We start from the raw sequence: 21,738 nt of genomic DNA, 5'->3' as shown, positions 1-21,738 counted from the left end.
CTATTTTCTGCTGGATTTATTCACTCTTCTTCTGTCCATGGTGCCAGCCAAGGGGATGAAGAAATCTATTAAGAAAGAAAAGAATGCTTTAGCAGTTACCATGGTCCTACCGTAAGCCTTAGGGTATCTCTCCTAGTATACAACCATGGATGTGTGCCCTCTTCTGATTCTGAAGAAATTTGCAATTACTTCATCAATTACCAGCAATGTGCATTAATGAACAGTCTTTTTGAAGAGTGGCTTCTCTAGAAATCTCTCAGTCTACTTCTCTGGCAGTTCCAGCAGTCTAGGTAGCTCTAGTGGTTTAGCCGAAGCAATTGTCAAGCAATAGAAGAGGATTTTGTATGCAGGAGGAAAACCTATTTTCTTGGTTTAGTTTATAATTATTCTTTTGCTTTCTTCAGCATCTGATGCCATTCTTATTATTTCGTAATGATTCAGCTTGTGTTTTACTATTCCCTGCTCTTCCCTTGGCTTAGCTTGGCATCTTTCAGTAACTACATGGCTTGTTAACAGATTGCATGCTCTCTTTTTCTTTGTTTAAGAGATGTGATGATTAGGGGCTAAATTACTGGGCTGAAGTGACCGTTAGTGCTGTCTTATCCTTGGTGAGGCTCATAATGTGGGGTCTTGCGTTCCCTTAAAACCACCTCAGTTACCATTGGTGACAATCTGCCCCACCTCGAGTGGTTTCTGAACTATCTGTGGCCCATTCCTCTCTGGAATGCCCTATGTGAACTGAGACTCCCAACAAAATCAAACAAGCATAAATGTCACTTCGGTTTCGAGCATTGCTGCCATGTCTACGAGAATGACTTGTAGAATGACTTTGGAATGCATTTCAAGATTGACCCAGGAACACACATCTTCTTGTCCTCCAAAGTGAGGAATGCTTTTGGCCACCTGACAGCTGTCTTGGGTCCTTTTCCAGGAGAAAAGTGGCATGTAAAGTAGACAAAGTGACTCCGGAACTTACATCTTATCTTCTCCATGAGATGTACCCCCAACTATTGTTAGCTCTTTAGTACTTGAATTTTCTCTCTCAAAACGCTCAGGAGAAAGGAAAAAACATTTGAAGCATTCCAATGCTGTTTTGCTGAACAAACAACAACTTGTGGAGATGCAGAATTTAGACCCATCAGTACAGGCTACATTGACAACTGTACACCACTCTTCTCCTACTGAATCTTTGCAGATTGTGCAGGTACAGATTGGCTGAAGACAAAATTGTAGAGCCTCCACAGCAAATACACATGCCACCTCCTGTGTATCATGCCACTGTGTCACAAACATTTATTAGATCACCTGGAAATGCAGTAAGGAATCCATCACCACTGCATCAAGACATTGTTCGCTATTCCATAAGCACCTCCTTGTGATCTCCTACTGAGTAGGAGGATTGCTTTCGTCATGTTGACCCAGACACAAATTCAGAGATGACTTTGAATATTGTGAGGAGTATAGAAACCATCGCCGGCACCAATCTGAAAAATAGTTATTATTTGCCATACTATTATCCATCTGAAGGTGACTTCTGTGACAGACACTAGGATTGTTATTTCATTGTTTCTTGTTACCTCTGTGAGGTTTCTTACGTCCTTAGGTTCACACACATGTTCAACAACCTCTTCCATCACCTCGTTGGCCTCTTACTCTCTGGTCTACTCCTGTTGTACATGTGCATCATGCAACCACTATTTCTCCTGCTGTCGGATCTAGCTCCCAATAACAGCAGGTCCAAGACCTTCCAGTATGCTGAAAGACAATACTAGAATATCTCCCACCTGTCCCTCCATGGCATCAATTGCTTTCTCAGAGGCTTCTACCTAAACTGCGCAGCATTCAACCTCCCCTTTCGATGCTGCCTGAGACACCGCCTCCTCAGGTATCCCTGCCTCTCAGCCACCTTTGCGATCCCTGGTCAAATGTGTATCCTTGTCTACTACAGATGACTTATGAGCATTTTCTGAACAAATGTTGAGGTTGCAAGTTAAACAGCAGGAGGTAAAAACCAGCAATCCAGTCTACCAAAGGATCCAGACAAAAGTTCCTACACCAACTTCAATCCTCTTCTTACCTTCTCTGCTGAAAATAGCTAGGTATTCTTGGTGGACTCTTTCTACAGTTCCTCCCACATCTTGGAAAATCAACAGCTTGCATGAAGTTACAGATTCAGACACTGCTTGGCTCCTACAACATCCAAAACCAAACTCAGTAGTGATGGAGGCCTTGCAGACTAATATTCCTGCAGGAATCTAGATCCATGTTGACTGACAAAGGTGGCCACAAGTTAGAACTAATGGCTAAAATGTTTTACTCATCCTCTGCTTTAAATCTTCATATCTCAAACTATTCAGCCTGCATAGGAGCTTATCAGCAGAAGCTGTAGGAAAAGAGTCTTTCCTCTGCGTGATGAGCTCCCAGTCAAAAAGAAGCACCTGCTTTAAAGTGAGGCTCTAGCAGGACAACAAATCAACTTTGCTTGCTATATTGCTGATTATTCAGCTAAAGTCCTGGCAGCAGCTATGGCATTAAGAAAGCATTCCTGGCTGCAATCTTTTGGCCTCTCCACTCAAGCCAAAAACAAAATCAAGGACATACCCTTCGACAAACAAGGGCATGGGTGAAAAACTAACCCAAAAAATTAGGTCCACTGCATGGATGTATGTCATGGTTTCTCATTCTCAGTCTTCCTCCAAGACTTCCTTTGGATGTCAGCTATCATCCTCTGATCAGAAATACTCCTTTAGCCCAATGTCTACACAAAAGTCTTCCCAGTCCTCCACCTCTTCTGGGAACTGATAAGCTTTGTCATGAAAATACCATCTTGTCTTTCAAAAAAAGGAAGGAAACATCTTTGACTTCTCTTCCCCTCTCTCCTCACACTGTCTACAACCTTTTGACAACAGTCTGGCCTAATACCAAAATGATTTGACCACAATTACTACTGACACCTGGGTCCTCAATATTGTCTGTAAGGGATATGCCATTGAGTTTGGGGAGTATCCTCAAACAGGATTAATCTGTGTGACTCTTCTGACATTCTCCTAGATGAAGTTGCTATCTCACCTATCAAGCCTGCCCCTCTGACATCAATCCTTTGGAGATTGTTCTCCCAATATTTCATCATCAGCAAGAAGGACAGGGTCTTCACTCCATTCTGGACCTCAAAGATGTCAGCACCTACATTCTGCCCAGATACTTCAGAATGGTTACCCTCTCTGTTGTCCTACCTCTGTTTCAAACAGGAGACTGGTCTGTGACCCTGTGTCTCAAGGATACTTGTTTCCATTTTGGGATTTGACAGTCAGGCTGACAATTCCTGTTTGCTGTGGGAAGAAGAGCTTTCCAGTTTTGCATCATTTCCTTTGGACTCTCCATGTCACCTCGAGTATTCACAAAGTGAATGGTTGAGACTAAAGGGAATTGTTTCTTCCCATATATAGATGACTAGCTCCTAGTAGACAGGTCATGTTATCACTTGATCAGACACATGACTCTCAACCATCTCTCAACCTCATCATCAATCTCAAGAAGTCTTGACTTGAACCAACTCAGAGGGTAGTTTATCACTGTAATCTTAGACTTCATTTCAGCTGCAGCTTACCTTCCAGAGGAGAAATTTTATACTCTGATATGAACAACACTAAGGTTCCCACAGGTTGCCAGCCTGGTTAGTCCATGTCCTATTCATCCATATGACCTCCATGACTATTGTTACCCCTCTGGCCCATCTTTGGTTCTAACTGCTGCAATCTTGGTTTATCTCCTTGTTTGACTCGGAGAATCCTCCCAACAAGAGACTCACCTCATTATGTGCTCCAGTCTTTGAATTGGTGGCTTAACACTTGCAGTGTTCAGGCAGGAATGCCTTTCCTCTCCCCTCAGCCATGTATTCCGATCATGATAGGTGCATCTTCGGAGGGCTAGGGCACCAACTCAGAACACCCTGTCCATGAAGTCCATTCAGTAGCTGGGTGAGTAGATGTCCCTGTACATCAATGTTCTTGAAATGCTGGCATTGGAAAAAGCCATTTGAGCCTTTGAATCCTTCCTGTGAGGCAACACCATTCATATCATTACCAACAACACCATAGTAATGTATTACTTGGAATAAGCAGAGAGGAATGAATTTGAACACTTTGCTCCATCTGACATTATGGGTCTGGGGCTGGTGTGTTTTGAGGGGAATCTTCCTGTTAGCAGATATGTACCATGAGAGGGAAACACTCTGGTACACTAACTCAGCAGGTCCTTGCATTATGCCACGAATCAATGCTCCATCCTGACATTATTCGTTGAATCTTTCATTAATGAGGCAATCTGCAGTTTGATCTCTTTGTGGGCCTGGTGAACAAGCAGTGCTGACAGTACTGTTCCAGAATTAAGAAGGGCCAACAGCAAGGCAGCAACTTACTTTTCAGCTGGAATGGACCCCTGGTGTACATGTTTCCACTCTTACCAGGCTGATATCCAAATAGAGCAGATGTGATTTTGATAATACTGTGATGGCCGAGATAGGTGTGGTTTGTGCAGTTCCTGCATCTAGCTTAGTAAACATACTTCCATCTATCTGGGCTCAATCCACCAGAGCAGTAGCGGCTTCTTTTGCCTTCCTGAGTAGTACTCCACTAGACAATGTATGCAGGATTGCTGTGTGGTCACAATCACTGACTTTTATATTACACTACACACTGAGTGCTTGTTCCAGAACTAATGCAGCCTTTGGGGTGGCAGTCTGGCTCTCCAGTTGAAAGTAACAGTTAGTATTTCTAGTTCTCTCTGGGTGAGGGCAGTGTTGCCCTGTGATTAATAAAATTTCATGGTTGAACTGTTAAATGTTTGTATTTTTGGCATAGCACTCCCATCTCCTTTTGTGAGTAGTTTGCTAGTCTCACCTGTGTGAGTCAGAGACCACAAAGAAGGAGGACAGGTTCCATACCTGCCTGCAACTGTAGTTCTTTGAGTGGTCATCTGTGAACTCACATTAACCTGCCCATCCTCCCCTCATTATATGTCCTGCATCTTTTGTCCTTGGGATCTGCTATGTGGCATCTTTGGGAACTGAGGTAAATGAGCAGGAACAGTGGGGATAGAGCTACGGGTGATTGGAGCTACTGCCAAAAATCTTGCCTGGCTCTTCTAGAAGCTTCTGAATATGCACTGTGCAGGATTATTCAATTGTGTGAACTACAGATAGCTTGAAGAATAGAGTTACAGGTATGCAACCTATCCTTCCACATGCCCATTATCCCCCACCGCCAACAGCATCTAGATACTCCCGCAATTATTTCCATGGATATACAGGGCTCTTCCATTCAGCTTGGCCTAGCCCCTGAATGTGTTTTCAAAGCTTAGCTTATGATAGCACTGGTAGCATACCTCCACCTAAAAGGCACAAACCTTTTCCTATATTTAGACATTATTATTTTGAAATCACCATTCCTTCCAGAGGCCAGACTGGACCTAAGAATCACTTTAGTCTTCCTGCAAGCTCATAGCTTTATAATCAATCAAAGAAATGTTGCCTGTTTCCCTCCCAAGTCAGTGTTCTTTCTCCTATTTCTGCGGTTGCACGAGCTTGACTTCACTTCTTGGTAGTTAGCTTACAGTTGTAAACCCCTTAGAGACTGCTTAGTTGAGTATAAAGCGGTATATAAATGAAGCTGCTATTTCTGCTACTCAGTGTATCTTACGTGGAAAGTCTTTCTTTGCCGGGGCAGACACAATTGGTATACCCAGAAAACATGGATTAGCTAATGAAGTGTCTCTTTTTCTTACAGTCAGATATACAAATGGGCATTAAGCCTTATGTTGTGAGGAGATGTAGCAGGTGCTGCCCAAGCCCAACAACGACCTTTTATTCCACTATCACCATTAACAATTCCTGAGAGCATTTTCTTTGATTTTGCATCTATGTCCTACATGGAATTACCATCAGATGCTTAAAGCCCTAACTGCACCTCACTTTGAACACCTTTGAAATATTTATTTTTGTTTAAAATGGCTTTTCTGGTCACTGTGACCAACAAGAAGAGCTTGTAGCCATATTGATCTGGGACCACCTCTATATATTGATGAGGGACACAGTCACATGCATTCTGAATTCCCTCAGCCGTTTGCCACGTTTTCATCAGTTCCAGGAAGTTGTCTTTCTCTCCTTTTATCCCAGTCCCTCCCTCCTCTCCGAGAAGTCATGGCGCACACAAGATGACCACAGGGCACTGAAATTTTATATCAAACAGTTTAGATATTCATATTCCTTCTTTATATCTTATCGTCCGATCTCTATAGGGGAGATAGTGAGGACTTCATCACTAATGTTCTAATGTCAGAGATCTGTTCGGTCTTCATAGGCTACACCCAGTACATCTGCAAGTTATTATTGGATGGGCTTTATGCCTCAGCAATGGGCAGCCTTTGGCAAACAGGTTCTGCAAGGTGTTGTAGAACCAAACTTGGCATTGTCAACCATTCCCCTCAATAGGGTAAAGCTTGAATATAACCCATACTGTTGGATACTTCTCACAGGATCTCTCACGCAAGTATCTTCTCAAGAGGTCCGTGGGAGGCATCTCCCACCTTAAGTTGGTTGGTGAGTCCCTGGGTTCTTTGTTTTAAGTTTACAAAAAGTGCTAGCTAACTTCTCGGAGGGGAACCCTATTACTTTTCCCTCCCCACCTCATCGGACACTGTTTTGCTATTGGATCACTCTTCAGCCTGTGATCCAAGCTTGGCTACAATCAGAACTGGAGGAGAAGCCAATCATAACTCTTACTCATTGATGATCACATGACCTTGCCTCTCCTGGGCGGTGAAAGGAGCACAACACCTACTGCCAGATACTTCCCACAGACCTCCTGAGAAAGTACTTTCATGGTGAGTACTACAGTTATTTTTCACCAAGATGGCACTAAAGCCAGGTGGGTTCTGCGGGGTGTTATCGAACCAAATTAGGTATATCAGCCATGGACATCTCAGTAGGGAAAAGCTTTTGAGTGTAGCCCATGCTGTTGGATACATCTCACAAATCTCCCAGAGTAGGTGGAGTTGTTACGTAACCATGAAAGTATCTTTTTGGGAGGTCCATAGGAGGATGATATAGGAACAAAAATAACATTACCTTTCAAAAATGAACAAACAAAACGTAGATATACTTCTGACAGTGGTGGGATGCAGACAGACCTCTACTCAAAACATAAGCAGGCAGACAAGACCGTGTGGAGGAAGTTGATTTTCAAAGTGCTGTGGTCCTCAGCCATTTAGGGAAAGGACTGCAGAAGTGGACTAACACCTATCGTCTCTGAATATTGGCCATGCTGGGAGTGTTTGAATGGGTTGTGGAGTCTAAAAACATCAGGAGAAGGGCCACATGTACCTCACTTTCATAACTACATTTCTAAAATTGGATTCTGAAATGTATTGACAAGATGCATCAACAGAATATATTTGCTAAAATTTAATTTTAATAATATGGTCCTAGTTTCATGCTGTACTAGTAAATGTAGAGCTCGTTCATATTGACTGCTTGTCAAATGCATTGGCCTTTATAGCTGAACAAAGTTTATTTCTTCTTAGTAGAGTTTTTAAAAAATCTAGGATATAAAGTTAGATTGTAAGGCAGGGAACTGTCTAATTAAAAATAATAATAATTGTAATCTCCTCTGAGAGCCTTTAGGGCTGAAGGGTAGGATATTAATACCATAAATAAAATAAATTATAAATATATAAAGTTATGATTTGAATACAGAACATAGAATTGCTTATTTTTTCTCTCTCCAATTTTGATCTTTAGACTGGACAGGAACACGAACTTATAGAAAGTATGCCTCTGCTTGAGTGGTTTGCTAACAACTACAAGAAGTTTGGAGCCACATTGGAAATTGTGACGGACAAGTCACAGGAAGGATCCCAGTTTGTGAAAGGATTTGGAGGAATTGGAGGTAAATCGAAAGGGAAAATGGCAGTGTGTTTATGATCATATAATGCTCACACTTGGTGTGGTGGTGGTGGTGGGGAGAACAAGTCCAAAAGAAGGGGAGGTGTGCTGTAATAGGAGCTGAGCGAAGAGCATGATTGATCACAATAGTGTAGTAATATTCATTTGTGGCCTCCTCCAGCCCCACCCAAAAAATCCCTCTCTGGTGCAGTGCATTGTACAGTTAAAAGTTGTAAATATATTGCCCCTATTGACACCAGGGAGATTTCACCCTCATGAAAGGAAGTATAGTATAGTTTTATAAAATGGTCCACTTTAAATAGGAAACCACTTTTTAATGTTGTGTAATGTCACCAAGTGACACATTTTAGTGGGATTCATTTCTCTTCTGATGTAATATAGGCAGGTACAAATTAGGCTATAATTATGTTTCTATATTTAATGATAATGCATTTTCTGGAATGTTTTTGATCACCTTCCTTCTGCATCTCAGAAGTGCATGTAGCATGAATTTAAAAAAAACTTCTGTAGTTAATGCATGTACTTCTACCGGTTCAAAACCTTAGCCATGATCAAGTGCATCCATGTACACTTAATGTATTACTGTCTCTCTGATTAATTAATGAGGTCTCATTTCAGTAACTTCACAACACACACTGGCTGGCAACTAGTATAGATGAGTTTTTGTGGTAAGTAGGGACAGTCGTATACTGGTTCCTTTGTAATGCTGCCTCCTGCCCCACATGAGGAACATAACCCAGAATTGCTGATACAATCACATTGGACTGTGACTGCTTGCTTGTTTGTTCAGATTGGGATAGTTCCTCATCACTTTTGCTTTAGATAGCTTGTAAGCTAAATACCTCAGCTCCTTAAAGAATTTATCTCCTAATTTGTGTACATGCATACACCTGTACCTACCTTGTAGCTTTAAACAAACACTGGACCAAAACACATGGCAGAAATAATCCAGTTTGAGACTGCTTTACCTGCCCTGGCTCAGTGCTAGGGAAGCCTGGGAATTATAGTTTATTGTGGCATCAGATCTCTCTGACAGAGAAGGCTAAATTTCTAACAAAACTACAGTTCTCAGAATTCCCTAGCATTGAGCCAGAGCAGTTAAAGTGGTCTCAAACTGGATTATTTCTGCAGTGTATTTTGGACCACTGTCAAAAGTGGAAATTAAAGTTCACTGAAGTTCTTACCAATTTTAAATATCTGTAGGTAGGAAATGTATGCAACTTGGGGCAGTGAAGAATTGGTTTGAGAAGTCAGCTGGTTTCCTATTAATGACAAGTGTTTGTAATCTTTTTCTGTTTAATATTTATTTCCAAAGGTATCTTGAGGTACCGAGTGGACTTCCAGGGAATGGAATACCAAGGAGGAGATGATGAATTTTTTGACCTTGATGACTACTAGGTAGTCGACCTGGGTCTGGCAAAATGTGCCTCACCCCTCCAGCATCCAACCCAAGGAGAAGACTCACAATGGAAAACAAAACAGATCCCTGCCTTAGAATTGGAGTATTTCCAGAACTTTATCCAGAACACCAGGTTTAAAAAAAGAAGAAAGAAAGAAAGAAGCAAACCCTACTGATTTGTCATAGTGTCAGTACAGCAGCAATCTACTGAGTTTCTATAATGCCATTTTGGACTAATTTAAAAAAGAAAAAAAAATCCCAGTTTTTACTTTTACTCAATGGTAAAATTGGTTGCTCTTGTATTTTATGAAAATGATTTTTTTAACCTTCATGCTACATTAACTGCTGTCAACCTTCATTTGGAAAAAATTAATAGAAATATTATACTGGTTTGTTTCTTATTTTGATTGGAGGCAATTTATTGCTGCGTTTTGCAGTGACATGACCCATTTACATGGCGTTCTTGGCTTAGACTGCAGAAGAAGAACCTTAGGGAGATATTGTTCCCATTGTTCTCAGTCTACAATGGTGGAAGTTAAAAGGAATTGAACTTTATGGCATGCCATCTGGAAAGGTGTGACTTGCAAATTCAGACAGTCTGGGAAGTCCACCATTTCATTCTTAGACTGCAAAAGCACTGCTTGTATCAATCAGGAAGTATGTATCATTAATGGCAATCAAAATGCCAGGGTCTCAGCAAGCTTGATTGGGATAATGAGTTGTGTGGCCTTCACTCTTCCCTCTTGTCAGTCAATAAACAGTTTCCACAAGCAAGCTAATACTACTTATGCTTGGTTCTATTATTTACTAGGGTTTGGGGTTTTTTGTTTGTTTTAGTTTTGCTTTGGGACTGTATAAGCTGCCTTGGTGGATCAACATCAAACATTTTGCAAACTGCTTTAAATGGAAGTGGTGAGCAATATAGGACTGATGGAAACCTTGGCACTGACAGATGTGAAGCTTCTGTAGAAATTAGCAACTTTTTTTAGAAGCTCGGTGCCAAAGGTTCACATTCAACACTGTGGCATAGTTTGTGCAAGGCAGATAGCTCCCTTTCCTGCATTCCCCTGGGACTGGCTGATTTTTTTTTCTAAAGGATACTCTGATATTTTAGTGCCTAGCTCTGTTCACATTTTCCTCTCCCCACTCCTTGTATTGGTCAAAAGCTCCCCAACTTGCAAGATTTTCATATCGTTCCAGTTATCCTGTCTCACTTGAATTGAAGGGAGTTTGTCTTAATTAAGCCTTCTCATCGCAGTGTATACTTTAAAGAGGTCCAAAACGACTTTCTGTCAATGTGAGCAATAGAATTTGTATCTTTTTATAACTCAGCAAACAGACAGTGTATGTGATTGTCCACAGTGTTCACATTGAATGAAACTCCTTATAGAAGCCCTTTGTCTGTCTTGGGATGCAACCTGATTTATAGAACGCCTGATCACAAGCATCCTTGTGCTCTTCAAAGCAGTACACTTTGATTTTGCCATTGTAAATGGGTCTGCTATGACATGACAAGAGCAGAAGAAAATTGGGTGTAAATTTACATTTTTGAATATACTGCTTGTTTCACATTTAGGGTATGCGGCTCCTTTTTTTGTAGTTTATTTTTACTATTTAAGTTTGGAAATGATGCCAAATTTTTGTATCTCTTTAATCAATGTGTTATCTCTGGTGATATATATTGCATTATATATTGATGTGTATATCAATATATACTGATATGTATTACACTTACACAAACACATTAAAAGGGTGAGAATCCTAGCCTTTTTGCATACTACTTAGCCTCTTCAGAGAGCTCCCAAGCAGTGATATCTTGGTGTTGTGATGTACAGAAAATGGAGAAGAGTATTAAACCATATTTAAGAATATATGTTGGATTCCTGATTTTATTTGCGGGAATGATGCAGCATTGGCTAGTGCTGTTCATCAAATAACTGAACCTATTTATTTATTATGTCTGCCTTTCATTCAGTAAGCTCAATGCAGTCTACATTGCTTTCCTCACCACTTTATCCTCACAATGATCCTGTGAGGTTGTCAAGCTGAGAGTTTTCATGTCTCCAGTCCCAGTCTAAAAGTCAAGCCATTATACTACCCTGGCTTTCAGCTGTGTTAGCATGTCATTGGTGCTTTAAAGTATTAGTATGTGGCTTGGAACAAAGTTTGGCACTACTAAAGACTTGATTAAATCTCAAGTTTCCTAAGGAAGTACTTTAGCTTTTCATTCCTCCCCATTAAGTAACCATTTTAAATACATCAGACAAAATGTCCTCTGGACCATAAAATTATTATATCACAAGTTGCTGCAGCTAACAGCTACTCTTCCTGAAATCAGTCTCAGGTATGGGACCTGCAGCCTTCTCTGCTGTGTTTTCTAGGTCATGTTGACAAACTTATTTTCGGATGCTCTGCTTGACACTAATTTGGTAGTGAATAGCTGCAGTATTGGTTCACAGCCATGAAAGTTAATGTAGATAATTAGACTCAGGGCACATGTAATCTATTTGAACAATTACCATGGCCAAAATCAGTACCAGACACATTTACTGGCTGTACAATTTGGGCTCCCAACTATCAATCCTTTGGAAAGATGTTTCCTTGCAACTGTTGAGCTTTCTTTGTAACATAGCTAGGGATCTCCAATTACACATGCAGATAGTTCAGTCCTGTTTGGGGATTTCCTTCTCTTTCCATTGGATTCCTGGGATAGGAGGTGTTGTGCCTTAGTAGTAAAGAGTAGGAGACGTAATACTAGGTCACGATATGTGCCATGGGATACAAAACCTGAGGACAGGAAACTAAACAACAACCCTCTGAAGTAGCAGCCTAAGATTGATGAATCAAAAGAGCTATGAAAAAGAGGTGAGGCAGAATGGAGAATATACAACATCTATGTTCAAGATACCTTTCAAAGATGCAAAATGAGATTGGCAGCACTTACAAAATTGCTTGTGTTCTTTGCTGACATCAAGGCATGTGAAGGCAGGATTTTTGCACCTCCATCTTTTTGTAATTTTTTTAGCAGAGATTACAGTCTGTGGAGTAAAGGTAGTGGTAGTCCCTTGACATGAATGTTTAGTGATAACTGATTGTAGGGGCCGGCGCTCATCTCCGTTATTAAGCAAAAGAGCCAGCATTGTCCGAGGACTGCTCTGGTGGTCATGTGGCTAGCATGACTGCACCGAACGCTGTTACCTTCCCTAAAAAGTGTACTTATTTTATCTACTTGTATTTGCATGCTTTCAAACTGCTAGGTCGGCAGAAGCTGGGACTAGCGACAGGAGCTCACCCCATCATGCGGCACTCAGGTCTCGAACTGCCAACCTTCAGTCGTCAGAACTGGCATCTTGACCACTAAGTCACCACAACCCCCTCTATCTAGAGTACTGTTAATCTTTTAATTCGCTTATTGATTCTGTTTATGTTAGCCATAGGTAGGAGTTTGTGTCATTCATTTGGGCAATTAGATGCTACCATTACACCTAAAAACAGAATCTTCAATGATATATGGGCACACAATACCCATAACAGCACCATAAGTCCATTAAAATAGACCAGGAGTGAGGTGGGATTGCGTGGCAAAAGCATGTTAAAATTGTTCTCCATGCTCCTTTAAGGGTGTTGGGAGATGTTTGGGGGCCAGCGCCCCCCCCCTCCAATGTTAAAAATTGGGAAGGGTGTAGATTATGAGCTCCACAAAAGTCCCATTGGTGTACAATGTATTCAACAACCCCTGACAGTAGCCACCCCTTGGAACAAGCCAATGTTTATTGACTTAGTTTAGGAAGCCTAAAAAGAGGCAGAAGAGAGGTCTTTCTTTTCAGATAAGAAATTTGGGGACAGACATAAAATCAGATGCTGGTGATTTCATGCATAGCAAAACTGACCCCTAGGCTTCACTCAGTTGTACAAGGCGGTGTGTGGCCTTGCAAACACTAACTTAATCTTCAGAAACTAATTCTGTTGGTGATGTATGCCAAACCACCTAGTACAGTACAGTTGGAAAACAATGTTCTTAGATTCTGACTTCCACTTGTGTGAGTAGAATCGTCCACATTTGCAGAAGGGCTTCCTTGGCGCTCTTATCCCTCTGCCCTTTCCCACTCCAAATTTGTGGTTGTTATGAAAGAGCAGTATGGGAGTGATTGAATGTCAACAGGAGTTAATGAAAATCACACATGCTTTTCTGTAAAAGGAAAACCTACATAGCAGCCAAGCCGTAGTATGCAATCATGATAATAGGTAGCCTCTTGGAAAGGGTGTCCTCACGTTCTGTTTTTAATTATTTTTCTCCATCCTAAACAATTGGAAATCTAATGTATTATCCTGTAGTCATTGCCCTTTGCTCATTTAACTAGGATCAAACAAGTTTGCTCAGTTTTCTATACTGAGTAGTCTTTCTCTTAAATATCTATAGACAAATGTGTAATCTTTGGGGTGCCACACTGTGAAACCGGAAGCAAAATCTGAGGTGCAAAAAATGCAGCTAATGGAAGTGAATTGTGTTTGAGTGATAATGGCCAATTGATTTTGATAATGGGCACTGGCCATGCCTGTTGATAGTAAGGATGATGTTATTACATCCAAGGGACACTAAAGGGTGGTATCCAAGTCCAGGTTGAAGAAATTTCACTCACACACCTGCAATTCTATGAACAGCAGGTTGGAAAAGGATGAGTTTAGTGCCACTTTGATGCATCAGTTTATATTCAAGTGCATCTAGGCATTTAATTTAAAAAAGTTCCATATGAGAAAGAAGGAAATGAGAGCTATAGTGAGTTGGACCTCTGCCCTAGTGGTGCAGTGGTTAAATGTACTGCAGCCACTCACTCACAAACTATGAGGTTGCGAATTCAAGACCAGCAAAAGGGCTCAAACTTGACTCAGGCTTGCATCCTTCCAAGGTTGCTAAAATGAGTACCCAGATTGTTGGGGGCAGTTAGCTTACACTGTGTAAAGCACCTAGGGAGTGCTTAAGTGCACTGGTAAGCGGTATAGAAATGTACTTGCTATTGCTATTGCCACAAGGCAGATGGATTTTAGAGTCCTTGTTAGCAACCTAGCCAAATGTTGACAGCTATCCAGTGGTGTGAAAGTGTTAACCTTCATTAGTGACCTTGTTGGATACTCTCTTTTTTTCTTTTTTTTTTCTTTTCTTTTTTGCATTTTTTTTTTTTTTGAGTTTGAGGCTGCGATGAAATCAGGGAATGGAATGGGGCAATGAATTTTTCCCTGACACTGGCTTGGACAGTCATTGCTGTTAGTGTGGAGATGGGTCAAACCTGTGACTTTGATTTTTCTTTAGTTGCTTTTGCACTTTTAAACCATTGAGAGCCCATCTTTCATTTTCCTTAGTGTGGGAGGGGAAATGCACCCCAGCACAAGGACTCTACATATATCCAGCAATGGTGAATGTGATTATTGATGGAGTCTGGGCATTGGTGGGGCCAATGCTAGCATTGGGTGTGAAAGGATGCTAGATGCCATCAAGAAAAAGACTAAAATGCTTCTTTGCTGTGTACCACCTGTACCACCAGTTTTGGCCAACAGCTGAACATCTGGAGGGCCAAAGGTTGAGCACCACTGAAATAAAGAAACTGATCACCATTTACAGCTGAGCCCCTGATGATACTAGCCCTGATAATGCTAGTAGCCCTGGCCAGGGGAGCAAGAGGTGAAGACTACAGGAAGTTGAAGTTGCAGCAACATTTGGAGGCCCCCATGATTGTCATGCCTGTTTTACAGTAGGAGGCAATTACTCTCAGAGGTAGCAAGGGTGCAAAGGGATCTTGCAGCACTTTGGAGACTAACTGAAAGACAGAAGTTGGTAGCAAGAGCTTGCATATATCTGAGGAAGTAGACTCAAGTCTAAAAAAGCTCATACTACTAACTTCTCTCTTCCAGTTAGTCTCAAAAGTGCTACAAGATCTCTTTGCATGCTGATTTTCCAGACTGACACATCTAGGTCTTTGAATTGTACCAATTCAGCAAGGAATCTACTTATCCAGAAAGAGTGGGAAAGGGGGCTGCCTTGCAGGCAGTTCAGTCATTCAGTCACTTTGTTTATATCCTGCATTTCCCCCAAGACTGAGACTCAAGGCGGCTTATCAAATAAAACAGTGGTTCCCAACCTTTTTCACACCCCAAGGAAATGTTTGATTAGTGTTTGCACCCCCTGAAAAAGTATTATCACAACTGAGGATGAAGAAGACTATTTTCTAATTTTGAACCACAAATTGAATCACATACATTACTCCAGGTGAACAAAAGCAGCTTTTTTTAAAAAAAAAGCTTTTAACTCAGTGCATAAACTCATAATAATAATAATAATAGTTTATTTATATTTTCCAGCCTCTCCCGGATGGATCGAGGCGGGATTATAGTCCGCTAAAATACCTACATCAATCCTTAAAATACATATAAAAGCACATCAATAAAATTAATAACAATTAATCTTAAAAACTAACTCTTCAGATAGTGGTAATGCAATAGAGTTATACAGTAGTCAGAGGGTGTTTCTTACATAAGGTTAGGTGGGTAAGCTCACTTGAAGAGATCCGTCTTAAGTGCCTTCTTAAGTGCTTCCAAGGAGGTAATGAGACGGATCTCTTCCAGAAGACCATTCCATGATTTCGGAGTGGCTGCTGTGAAGGCTTTCTGGGAGGTTGATATAAGCCTAGTTGATTGGTGTTTTAGCACATTCTTGTCATTTATTGTGAGAGTGCGGGGCGGATTGTGTAGGGAGAGGCGTTCCCACAAGTAACTCGGGTCCAAGCCATGTAGGGCTTTAAAGGTAATAACCAACACTTTGTATTGCGCCCAGAAGCTAATCGGTAGCCAGTGAAGAGATTTTAAAACAGGTGTTATGTGGTCAAACCAGGATGAACTGGTGACCAATCTGGCTGCTGCATTTTGAACCAAGTGAATCTTCCGAACTTGGTACAAGGGTAGGCCCATGTAGAGCGCATTACAGAAATCAAGAAGAGAGATTACCAGTGCAAGTACTACTGCTTCAAGGTCCTTTTGGTCCAGGTAGGGACTCAGCTGGTGTATCAACCAAAGTTGATACCAAGCATTCCTGGCCATTGCATACACTTGAGATGACAATTGTAGCGACGAGTCCTTGGTTATCCCCAAACTGTGAACTTTGTCCTTTAGGGGAAGTGCAACCCTGTCCAGGACTGGTTGACAAATCTCCATCCCTGGACTTGGGGTACCTATCACAAGTACCTCCGTTTTCTGTGGATTCAGCTTGAGTTTGTTTTCCCTCATCCAGCCCATTACTGATTCAAGGCAGGACTCATGACCTGTCACACAAGACACATTTGTCGCACCTCCTGAAATTCCATGTCACACCCCCTTGGGTTGTGAGCACCCCAGGTTGGGAACTCCTTGACTAAAAAGAAACACAAGTAAAACCACAAATGGCTAAAAGCATAAAGTTAGCTTAAAAGAATAAAACTAGAATTAAAACCATATAAAACAAATTTAAAAGCATAGATTAAAGACATAATCTACAGGAAACCCATTTTATAAAACAAGCAGTTTTTCAACCCCTGCTGGAATAGAAGACTCTTCATCAGTCCATAAGAAGTCAACTAGGTGGGACCCAGCCCAGCCTCCCTAGGAAGAGAGTTCTTGAGTCTCAGAGCAACCATGCAGAAGTCCTTCTTTGTGCTTCCACCAAATGCTCCTGTCAAGATGTGGGACTTGGAGAAGCAGCACTCCTGAAGATCTTGGAATTTGAGCCTTCGAGGACAAAAGTATTCAATATGTTTTGTATCCATTCCCTTCTTAATCTGTCTAGGACACAGCTGGGGGACATGTGGCCCTTGGTAATAATGGACAAGACTCTGCCCAGTCAGCAAAGCCAGTAAGGAAGGATAATGGGAACTGCAGTCCAGCAACATCCAAAGGACTGCATCTTCTGAACTGGGGGGGGGGGGGATTAAGAGAAAAAGTGACCTCCTGACTCTCTTCTCTCTTCTTCCTCTCCTAAGACTTGACAAGAAAGCAAACTACTGTGATGTCATAGCGGCAGTCTTATGATGGAACCATCCCCTTCTCTTACTGAGTGGTTTTCAGTCCTTTCTGAAGGAAGGGACCAGGCAGCTACCCTAAACCCAGGTAGGTGTGTTGGGGACAAGGGCATGGTGGGGTGGAGCTTGGATATGCTTCTCAAAAGATCTTGCCAGTTTCCAACATGGGTGACCAATGCAGGAATTGTTCCCCAAACTCTGGTGAGGGAGGGTGAATAATCTCATTGAACCTGTAGGAAAAGAAGATACTAATGAATTTGTTGGACTGAGGACTTAAGTCCTTAGAAGACCAGAAGGTTTGGTGGAATTCTTCCATTGACTGAACACAGGCACATGCTTGATTTTTTCCACTCATGACTCACTGAAGTCCTATTCAATTCAGTGCATCTACTGTAGGAAATGCCTCAGTCTGGATCTAGACCTGTTATTCCCAAAGTGGGTGATACCATACCCCTGTTGGGGGCAGTGAGGGAAAAAGAGGACCGTCTTCATTCAAAATATTGGTATGCAGGAAAGTCAAGGGGAACCAGCAGCCTTTAGGACCATGGTGAGGATGAGGATCACATGAAACTTCTCTTTTCAGGGTCTCTTAAAACCACCTCCCAGCTGAGCTGATTCATTCACATGATGATATCTCCTGCTTTTTACCTGCGCGCGCAAGCTTACTCCCTTAGCCACATCTTTTGCTAGTAGCAGCAAATGCGGTTGGGAAACTTGCGAGGCTTGTGTATAGGGTATCACTTCTGTGGCTTGGAGTGGTGCCATTTTATAACAGACTGACTGACTGGAGTGAGGGGTTTAGAGCACGTAATGAAAAAAGCAGCAGCAAAAAGGAACTTTAAAATCTGGGACCCTGCTTTATCTTTGTGAGCGTTGCTGGGACTCAATTGGAGCTCTGCTGTTGCTCCTACTTTCTTTCATCAGAGAGGCAGAGAAAAGAGGTAGCAGAAGAAACAATGTTTTTTGGAAGGATGACTTGAAGCTGTGTGGGGAAAGCAACTTTCTGGGAAAGGTGAGTTCTTTGAAAGAATCTTTCACCTTGGGAGCACCTCCTGTAGTTAAAATTTCTCCCTTTCTCTGTTCATGCCAATCTCCAGCCCAGAGCATGTGGCCTCTGTAAACTCTCTACACACACATCAGTGGGTGGTAGCCCTTTCAGCGCTGGATCAAGGCTGTGGCAAATACATGCCACGGCCCTGACCTTTCCATGCGCTAAAAGGAATGGCAAAATGCTGCTCCTTTTCTTGCTGGGGAAAAGACATCTTTGCTGCCGTCATGGCAGTTTCTGGTGCTCTTTTGGGCTCTGCGTCATCTGGATGTAGTGCCAAAGGAGTGTCATGATACCGCCCACTGTGTGGTCAGGCACACAGCGTGACAGCACCATCAGGGCAGTGTCGGGGTATGCATCATGCAGATGCCATGCCCCCACTCTGCTCCAGGGCTGGCGTATAACACCACTCTATTCTGTCTCTTAGTTGCAAGCATGTGTTTCAGCCTGGTTCTTTGAACTACATAGTCCACAACAACAATACTTTTGCAACATTTCAGCCTGCAAGGATTTTCTTTCTAAGGTCGTTTCATAACTGGGCAAACTGCTTTTGTCATTTGTGTAAACTGGAGAGGGCTAGGTACAATACCTGGAAAGCATTACAAAATGGGAGATTTTCATTATGAATAGGATAATGGACTGTGCGAAAGAGAACCGACCAGCTGCTAGCATCACACCTCTCCTGCCTCAGCAGCTGGCACTGATGCTTTTACATTAGCACATTTCAGATGACTGGGATTTTGATTCCCACATTCCCTTAGCATTGGCCATGCTAAGCAAGGCTGATGAGAGTTGTAGGCCAAAACATCTAGAGGGCCAAAGATTTCCTGCCCCTATTTAGAGAAATACATTTATATTCCAGGGAGATGGGTCATTTAGTGTTCTGTGCCACATGCTTTATTGAAGCCAGCCTAGGGAATTAAAAGCCTGAGGAGGGGGCATCAGTTTTTTATTATTAGTTTTTTAAAAAGTCCACCACTACCACACACTTTCCCACATATCCACTTTTAGCTGAAAAAAAAATGAAAATAATGGATTATGGAATATTTTATTTTAGAATGAGGAATTAAATGTTTAAGACAATGTGTTCATGATCTCTTCCAACTCTATGATTCTATGAGTCTACAAATCTACTTCCCTGAAATTGTTTTAAAAAACCATATTACAGGAAGACACTTATATAAGACTATGTACAGTATCTCACATCATTAAATTCCTATCTTGGTTTCCTTTTCTCAGTTCCTTTTATGAAGATGAGAGTATCATATCTATATATTTTTTGTGGGTTTTTTCAGGCTATGTGGCCATGTTCTAGAAGAGTTTCTTCCTGACGTTTCGCCAGCATCTGTGGCTGGCATTTTCAGAGAATACTCCATAGAATAGCATTCTTCTCTGAAGATGCCAGCCACAGATGCTGGCGAAACGTCAGGAAGAAACTCTTCTAGAACATGGCCACATAGCCTGAAAAAACCCACAAAAAACTATGGATGCCGGCCATGAAAGCCTTCGACTTCACAGTATCATATCTGCTTGACACTTGGAAGCACTAGAAGAGACAACATTGTTTGCTAATGCTGATACTATAATAATAATAATAATAATAATAATAACAACAACAACAACAACAACAATAATAATAAATTATTTATATTCCGCCTCTCTACAAAATGCAATCGAGGCGGCTTACAAGATTAAAAATATACAGACCAAACCCTCAACTCACCTCCCCTTAAAATACAACTAAACAGTGTAGAATTTAGACATAAAACATATTTAAAAATAAAACTTTCTTCTGTTTTGTTCTGTTAACTGTTTTATTTTCTGGCCTGTTCCTCATAAATTGGCAAAACTAAAGAGGGTTCTTACAGTTCAGGGCCATGTCACACGATTGCCAGCAAAAAGGAACATTTCAAAGAGTAACTTTCATTTGTAATTATTGTCTGAATAAACTGTACTTTTAATGTGCCAAACGTGACAATTTTATGCCAAACCGAATTAGGCATAATTGATGTCATGTTTCAAAAGTAACAAACTCTGTTTCAATCTCTCAAGGGTCCTAATATTTTTTTTTAATTCTGAAAATGTTTTTTTCCTCTCATAAAAATGGAGAAAACTGTTGTTTCCTACCTGTTACCCTAAAACTGTTGATCAAAAGCTGCACTAGCCAATGTTTCTCTCCTCTAAAGCAATGTCCCATTGTGCAACCTCTGGCTGACTTTTGGGCTATTTGAGGCAGGCTTTATTGCTCTTTTGGGGGGGGTACCTCCCCCCCCCCCAAAGCAGCATATTACTGAAAGTAGAATGCATTTTTGCTGTTTTGAGGTTGAAATTTTGAAGGGGCTGAAAAAAAGGCCAATATCACATACAGACTGTAGACACAGTTTTGTGGGTGTGTTGATACCCTGTGAGGTAGGTTTGGATGAAAGAATGTCTTGGCCAAGGAACTCTGGTAAGCATCATGGTTGAGTGTGAATGTGAACCTAAGCCTCCTTGATATGGATAGCTTAGCACCATCACTACTACTACTACTACTACTACTACTACTACTTATTATTATTATTATTATTATTATTATTATTATTATTATGCTACAGAAGTGTCTTACATAAAATAAAACACATGGCCACCCTACCAAGGTCATCCAGAAAGCTTCATAGCTGATCAGAAATCTGATCCTGGCTCTGCCCAGTTCTGTTCCAGTATTCTGATCTCTCCACAACTGGCAATGAAAATTATTGATGAAGAGGCTTCTGTCTTCCTTTACTGCCAGGTGCATGGTGGCTACAATGGAGTGCTGTTCATAGCAATATCTGCCAAGAATCCCCAGCCGTCCCCAAGGCAGTCCAGTCCACTTTGGCAGCATCATCCCATTATATCCTAAATGACCTTGACCATTTGTAGTAGCACCGGCCTTGTGCTTTTGTTGTTGGTTGCCATCCCTGCATTTAATGAGCACAAAACTGTAACTGCTTTTGTCTCAGCCAGAGTCTTCTGAAGAGCCTGAAGAATCAATCAGCTGGCATGGCAGCAATGGAATGGATCAAGGACCATGACTAGCAATCTGGGAGCAGGAGCTGGCGACTATGGAAGGTGACGGTTGTTTGAATAACCAGCACTCTGCTAACTGGGCACTTGGCAGCCATTGAAATCCATGGTGTCTGCTGGCCTCCTGGCAATCTATGTGCCAAAATGTTTAGGTGAGTGGGCTTTGTTCCCTGGATCCCTTTCTGTTTCTTCTAGAGACATTCCAGCTACATTTAATGTAGAGCTAAGCCTAGAAAATTGCTTT

At 41.5% G+C, this 21,738-nt stretch overlaps 1 protein-coding gene across 2 annotated transcripts in view; it reads left to right on the top strand.

Annotated features, from left to right (window-relative positions):
• The window catches only part of ETF1 (eukaryotic translation termination factor 1), a 50,890-nt gene extending 39,660 nt beyond the window's left edge, over nucleotides 1-11,230 (top strand). For both annotated transcript variants that reach the window (XM_089478100.1, XM_089478101.1), the window contains 2 exons: nucleotides 7,796-7,943; nucleotides 9,276-11,230. In XM_089478100.1, coding sequence (XP_089334226.1) covers nucleotides 7,796-7,943; nucleotides 9,276-9,358 — 231 coding nt within the window. In that variant the 3' untranslated portion in view covers nucleotides 9,359-11,230. The remainder of the gene's footprint in view (nucleotides 1-7,795; nucleotides 7,944-9,275) is intronic.
• The last annotated feature ends 10,508 nt before the right edge of the window (nucleotides 11,231-21,738 follow it).

Source organism: Sceloporus occidentalis, unplaced genomic scaffold (genome assembly GCF_023333645.1).
Source record: "Sceloporus occidentalis isolate IW3139 unplaced genomic scaffold, rSceOcc1.0.p SCAF_12, whole genome shotgun sequence".
Lineage (NCBI taxonomy): Eukaryota > Metazoa > Chordata > Lepidosauria > Squamata > Phrynosomatidae > Sceloporus > Sceloporus occidentalis.
Note: the sequence above shows the minus strand (reverse complement) of the source record. Positions and strands in the feature narration are given on the sequence as shown.